The sequence below is a fragment of the Fukomys damarensis genome, unplaced genomic scaffold, assembly GCF_012274545.1.
Source record: "Fukomys damarensis isolate Sample0158 unplaced genomic scaffold, DMR_v1.0_HiC HiC_scaffold_6359, whole genome shotgun sequence".
NCBI classification, from domain to species: Eukaryota; Metazoa; Chordata; class Mammalia; order Rodentia; family Bathyergidae; genus Fukomys; species Fukomys damarensis.
This window is the reverse complement of record NW_022907271.1, coordinates 1-6,270: the sequence shown is the minus strand read 5'-3', so window position 1 is coordinate 6,270 and position 6,270 is coordinate 1. Positions and strand designations below refer to the sequence as shown.

The 6,270-nt window shown below is 39.9% G+C and overlaps 1 protein-coding gene across 1 annotated transcript; it reads left to right on the top strand.

The window, feature by feature from the left end:
• Window positions 1-2,570: 2,570 nt before the first annotated feature.
• On the top strand, window positions 2,571-6,250 carry LOC104868031 (MAM domain-containing protein 2-like; the record flags this gene model as incomplete). Its single annotated transcript, XM_010632666.3, has 2 exons — window positions 2,571-2,714; window positions 5,802-6,250. Coding segments are annotated over 2 exons (419 nt in total), but the record flags the coding sequence as incomplete, so codon positions are not given.
• Window positions 6,251-6,270: the final 20 nt, after the last annotated feature.

Sequence of the window (6,270 nt, the reverse complement as noted above, 5' to 3'; positions counted from 1 at the left end):
TTTTTTTTTTTTAATAGACTTTATACTTTAGCGAGCTTTTAGGATTGCAGCAAAATTAAGCAGAAGGTATAGGGATCTCTTATATGTCCTTCCCAACATACACATCACTGTGTGTGTTAAGATCCACTCTAGGTGTTGTGCATTCTAGTTTGGACAAATGTATAAGGACATGTATCTATGTTATAGTGTCATATAGAGTATCCCTAGCTACCCCTGGTAACCATTGATCTTTCATTCTTTCTATAGTTTTGCCTTTCCCAGAATGCCATATATGTAATATATGTAATATATATTTATGTAATATATGTAATATATATGATTTATATGTAATATATAAGTAATATGCATTTAAGTTTTCTCCATGTATTTTCTTGACTCAAAAGCTAATTTCTTTTTGGCACTAAATGATATTCCATTTTCTTCATGTAGCAATTCATGTGTCGTTTCACCTACTGGCTTTTCTCACACTATGGTGGTTAGATACAAAATTACTGAGCCAGGCAGGGTGGTGAAGGGACGAGGTGAAAGGCAGGAGAATTGCAAGTTCAAGGCCAGCCTGGCAACTTGGCAAGACTCTGTCTCAAAATAAAAAATAAGAATGACTGAGAGTGTAAGTCAGTGGTACAACATTGTCTAGCAAGTTTAGGGCCCTGGGTTCAATCTCCTGTGCTCCAAAGAACAGTCATAACTAATAAATAGCACTGCTATTTTATCTTCCAAGTTAGTAATTTTGCTGGCCTGTCATTGACTTTGTGCTTGGTGTTTCCCGAGTTAGATGGTCATCTGTTGATTTCGTTTGTTTTTTAAATTTTTTTTATTTTTCACTACCAGGCAGCAGAGGGTTGACTAATACTGGAGACCATCATAGGGTGGTTTTAAATCTCCCCTGGAGAAATTTGAAGGATCCCCATTGGTAGATATCATACTCTTTTTTTCACAGACTTTGTCTTGAGGGCTTATGATATACCTTGGTGCTGACAGAATCAAGCATAGCAGAGTATGAGTTAATCCATGACGGGAGAGCCCTGAGAGTTGTATTAATTTCTTTTTCTCCTCTCTGGCTTTGTTCCTAGGGCATAAAGCCTGAGATACTATCAGGTTGCAATATACAGGGAAATTTCCCTCTCGTTCTTTTCCTTTAAGGTGGTGTTACTCTTTTAAATATTTTTGTCTTTTAGAAACTATTTTTGTTTCATTTCAAACTCAGACAGAATTTGTGAGAATACTGTAGAGAATTCCCATATATGTTTCAGCCAGAAATACTAATGGTTAACATTTTGCCATATTTAAAAGTCGTTTAAGAGTTTGTGCCTTTTTATCCCTAAATATTTCATTGTGTATTTTCTAAAACCAAACACTCTCTCCGGTATAACTATAAGATAAATATAAAGTTCAGGAAATTTTATACTGATCGCCAGCTAACTTAAAAGTCCATACACCATTATTTCCAGTTGCACCAACGACACCCTTCACAACAATGTTGCCCTGACCAAGCTGGGATCTTGGATCCTTTGTAGTATTTGGTTGCCATGCTTCTTTGCACCCCTTGAATATGGGTCAATTCTTCAGTCCATTTAAATGTTTTCTTTCTTTGAAAATTAACAAGTTGAGAACACAGTGAGTCTTTGTCCCTCACAGTTCTCCATGTCACAAACTCTCGTGGCCTCCCAGAACCCAAAACTTTCTCTAGAGCTGATTTTCCATGTATACAAAGCAGCATCCTTTCTTCCTGGCCCAGGAACTGCTGGCTAACATGTCTATCAGCCTACAGACCAGGATCACACTTGACTACATTAACTATGTCCCAGGCTGTCACCATCACGTCCGCTCTTAACCCTTAGGGAAGTCAAAACCATAAGGCTTACAAGTCATTTGTCAACAGGGCTAAGGTTTTTCACGACTGTGAAGAAATCTCTTATGTTCCATTCCACCCTGGTAATCTGGGAGGAGGTGACACTTAGGCTGGGGTAAACCATACTAGCACTCAGCAAAGCCCACAAACCAACCCCCAGAATGGATCAAGTGTGGCTTCTGAACGGCATGGTTTATCCTGGGTGCTGCTTTTGTCCATGCAGATCAGCTCCTAAACTACTGATTCTGACCCAGAGATTGATCAACAAAGAAAAATCGTTTCTAGAAAATAGAGTTTCCTAAATGTCTTCAAGTGATATTGAGGCCCCTAAAATCCTTTCCTTTCTCTTCCTTTTAAATTTTCTGTGAATGAATTTTGAATCATGAAGAAGTGTGTGAGAGACTACACATCATCTCTACACCCTGAAAGGAAATTTCTTTTGGAGTCTGGTACTAACCTATTTTTTTATAGAGAATGTGAATGGGGCTCCTTCTCTTCTCCCTTTAGAGAGGAAAAGAACAATTTTCTTGTCATGTTGAAACATTGGTATGCTGCTAACCTGTCAACCTGCCTTTCCTGTAAAATACTTTGCAGTGATTCACTTCCTCCATCTCAATCCCTGGCACAAATGTAACAAAGTCTTTAGTCACTTGAGGTATTTCTGTTAGTCCTTTGAGATCCTTAGGTTTGACCATAATTTTGGTTTTCATTTTCTCAGAGCTTCCTTTCAGTGCCATAGAAGCAAGCTGTAATTTTGAGGAAGACTTCTGCAACTTTTACCAAGACAAAGAAGGTCCAGGTTGGACCCGAGTGAAAGTAAAGCCAAACATGTATCGGACTGGAGACCACACTACAGGCTTAGGTAGGTCGAAAGTCTGTCCATGTGAGACATTTTGGGGTAGTATTTATGTATCAGTGGATCACTGGCCCTTCTTACAGACATTGACTTAAAAAAAAAATAAAGCAGCTGCAGAGAAGCAAAGATAATCAGCAATCTTACGTCTGACCTTCTTTAAAGACTAGTTCAAAGTGGTGTGATAAGAAAAGTATTTGCAAGTTATTAAAATAGCCAACCCTTTGGAAATTATTTTATTTTTCACTTTAGATGAGATGCTTTTGAAGAACTATTACTTTCCATTTATATGAAATCCCCAGAACTGACAAAGCTGTAGAGATAGAAAGCAAATTCATTGTTGCCAAGGACTGGACTGGAGGAAGACTGTCTAATGGGTACAGGGTTTCCTTCTAAACTGATAAAAATGTTCTGAAACTGGATAATGGTGATGGTTTTACAGCATTCTGAATGTACGAAATAACACTGTAGTGCACACTTTAAAATGGTTAAATTGGTAAATTTTATATGACGTGTTTTGCTGCAATAAGAACTACAATGTGGGGACTACTGAGAGCTATTGAGTGAATGCTTAATGAGTGTATCTACAGGGAGACCTTAAAATTCAGAGTTTGAGCCATGTGTATGTATGGATGCCGATTATTTTAACGACATCGTTTGTGGCTGTCATCACAGGGGAGACCAGTAGGAAGGGCTTGTCTCAAGGGGTTTAGTATCTCATTCATTTATTTTTCAAGTTTTTATATTCTGAGCACTGGACTGAATTTCCCCAGAAGCCGAGAAAGCTTAAATTCCAGGGCCTCTCATTTGCAAAGGACCCAAGAAAGGCCTTGGAAGGAACCCTTGTAGTCTTAGTACCTGTGATTTTATGCTCTTTTCTTAGAGATTGCTTAAACTGAAGAAATACAGGCCCTGCAAAACCTCCTCCAGCCTGGCTGGACTCGTGCCTGGAGGATACAGTAGTGAACAAGTCTACTGCGAATCCCACCCTTGCTGGCTGACAGTCACTCCCATGGGCAAGGGAAGCATCAGACAAATGCACACACAAACAAACTGATACAGAGTGTGATTTTTAAAAATTACATTGAATTTCTACAATGAAAATTGATTACAGTCAAAGACACATTGCCATTAACCCTCCTCCAAATACTCCTCTTTACACACTGATCTGTCATTCTAACATTTTCTAAAGCAGTTCTGGAAATCCTCTTTCATGAGGGTCTTCAGTTGCACTGTCATTGCTGCCCAGATGTCCTGAATCGATCAAGACATTTGTAGCAGCTTCTGTCAAGGGAGTGAGTGTGTCCTCTTCCACCTTCTTTAGTGGATCTGGCAACATACCCTCCGGGCTCATCCCCAAAACAGAAAGGCCCGTGAAAGGTAAACATTTCAAAAAGCAGCCAAAACAATTCTGTAAGTATGTTCAAAGCCAGGGAAAGTATTTTGAGGGTGACTCGTGGCTATGTGTCTTTTAGTATAATAAGATATTTTAAGGAAAAAAGTAATAGTCATAGTTTTTTAATCATACCTTGTAATTAGAAGTTTATAGCAAGTGCTGTCAGGAGGAAAACTTGTTCTCTACCCTCTTAGTTTCTGTGACTGAAGCCAAAAATGAAACTGATATAAAATGGGTTGATACATTAACACATTTTATTTAATATTTTGATTTGCATATGAGAGCCTTCAGTGAAGAAAGTGAAGACCTAGAGAAGGACAGAGGCCTGAGAACTTGTATATCATCTTTTACAAAGGATGATAGAGTGGTGAAGAGGTCAAAGGAAAGAAAAAGGGTTTAAGCTTCAAGGAGTAGTAAACTATAGGGAAAAAACTAGCCAAGGAATACATGGAGGAAACTAATGAATGGTCAGGGTTGGTTTAGTAGGTTGATTTGTACAGATCTACCCTGGCATCAGTTCCCACGCCCTGGCAATACAAATTTTTTCCCCTTTCCGGAGCAGGAAGGGCACCTTGATCCTAGCAAGTTTGATGACCTCCTTTTAGGTAGAAAGTGGAGAGGCATAGTCCTTCCTGCCTCTGTTTTTTGTTGGTTTGTTTGTTTGTTTTCTCAAATGCCACCAGTATAACGTAATCAACATACCAAAGCAGCATATTTGGGCAAGACATGTTTTGATCCCCTCAGTGACACAGAAGAAACGTAAAGTAAACTCTGAGAATAGAGAAGGTAGAACCAGATTTGGGCTGGAGACCTAGGAACGTTTCTCCGAGGGAAGCTGCGGTTAGCTTGTAGAGTGAGTGATCCAGACAGAGGCTGAGTGAAAGGAGATTGCCCAGGCTTATTGTGTCCTGGGAGAAGGAAGAGGCAAAAGCAAACTGAGCTTGTGTCCTGAAGCTGCAGTTTTCATTGTTAAAATTATGGTTTTTCTTGTTTCCTTTATACCTATTTTTATTTCTTCTTATTCAACTAGAATCTGGGTGGAGTTAGTAGGCAATCTAAGGATTTGGGGAGGTTTTACTTGCAGTAGAGGCATATAGATTCATTCTATAACTTAAACCACAGACACTACAGTATGTCTTCTGTTGTAAAGTCACTGCTGACAAGTCCCACTACTTTCACCAAATTGCCCACTTCATAATCTTATGTTACTGGGTTTTGCAGTGCTGACATCTTCTTCTAGAGCTGGTTTCTAGGTTCTTTCTTTCTTGAGCAAAGAACTGGTCAAGATAAGTGCAAACAGTGACAAGGTTTTACATTTAGTAAAGTAGGAAAATAAGCATGAGCTCCAGAGCAAGTTTGGGCCAAGTAAAAGTAGGAAAAGAAGGACCCTCCCCAGGGTGAAAGTGGACGACTACAGTGGAAGAACAAGGGAGCAGCGAGCTCAGTGGCAACCGCTGGATGTGCGTCTTCCACTGTTCAGGCTGGCGTCAGGTCTGGGTGGTCCTGTCCAACACTGCTCAAGTTCTCGCGAGAAGTCCACACGAAGGACATTGGGAGCTATTTTGTGATGTGTCCTGGAACTTTGCAATTACAGGTCACACTTTCTTCCCCAGCCAGTCTGCTGTGCCCTAATCTCTTGCTTCTCTGGCATAGATTATTTTACATTACTCTTGCACTAAATATTTTGTCATGTTTTGCAGGTTATTACTTGCTGGCCAACACGAAATTTACATCTCAGCCTGGCTACATTGGGAGGCTCTATGGTCCCTCCCTACCAGGAAACTTGCAGTATTGCCTGCGTTTTCATTATGCCATCTACGGTTTTTTGAAAATGACTGACACTCTAGCTGTTTATATCTTTGAAGAAAACCACGTGGTTCAAGAGAAGATCTGGTCTGTACTAGAGTCCCCTAGGGGTGTGTGGTTGCAAGCTGAAATCACCTTTAAGAAGCCCATGCCTACCAAGGTACAGTAGACTCCATATTTTTTTCATCCCTTTTCACTTGCTGGACTGAGTTAGCTACTGTCAGCTGGAATGGATTATTTTCCTGCTGCTCAAGTTGATGGCTCTGAGGTAGGATAGAATTAAAAACTAGGCAGAAAGGAGACAAGGAAAATCATAATTTCAAAAATGAAGACTGCAGCTTCAGGGTACAACCCAGTTTGTTT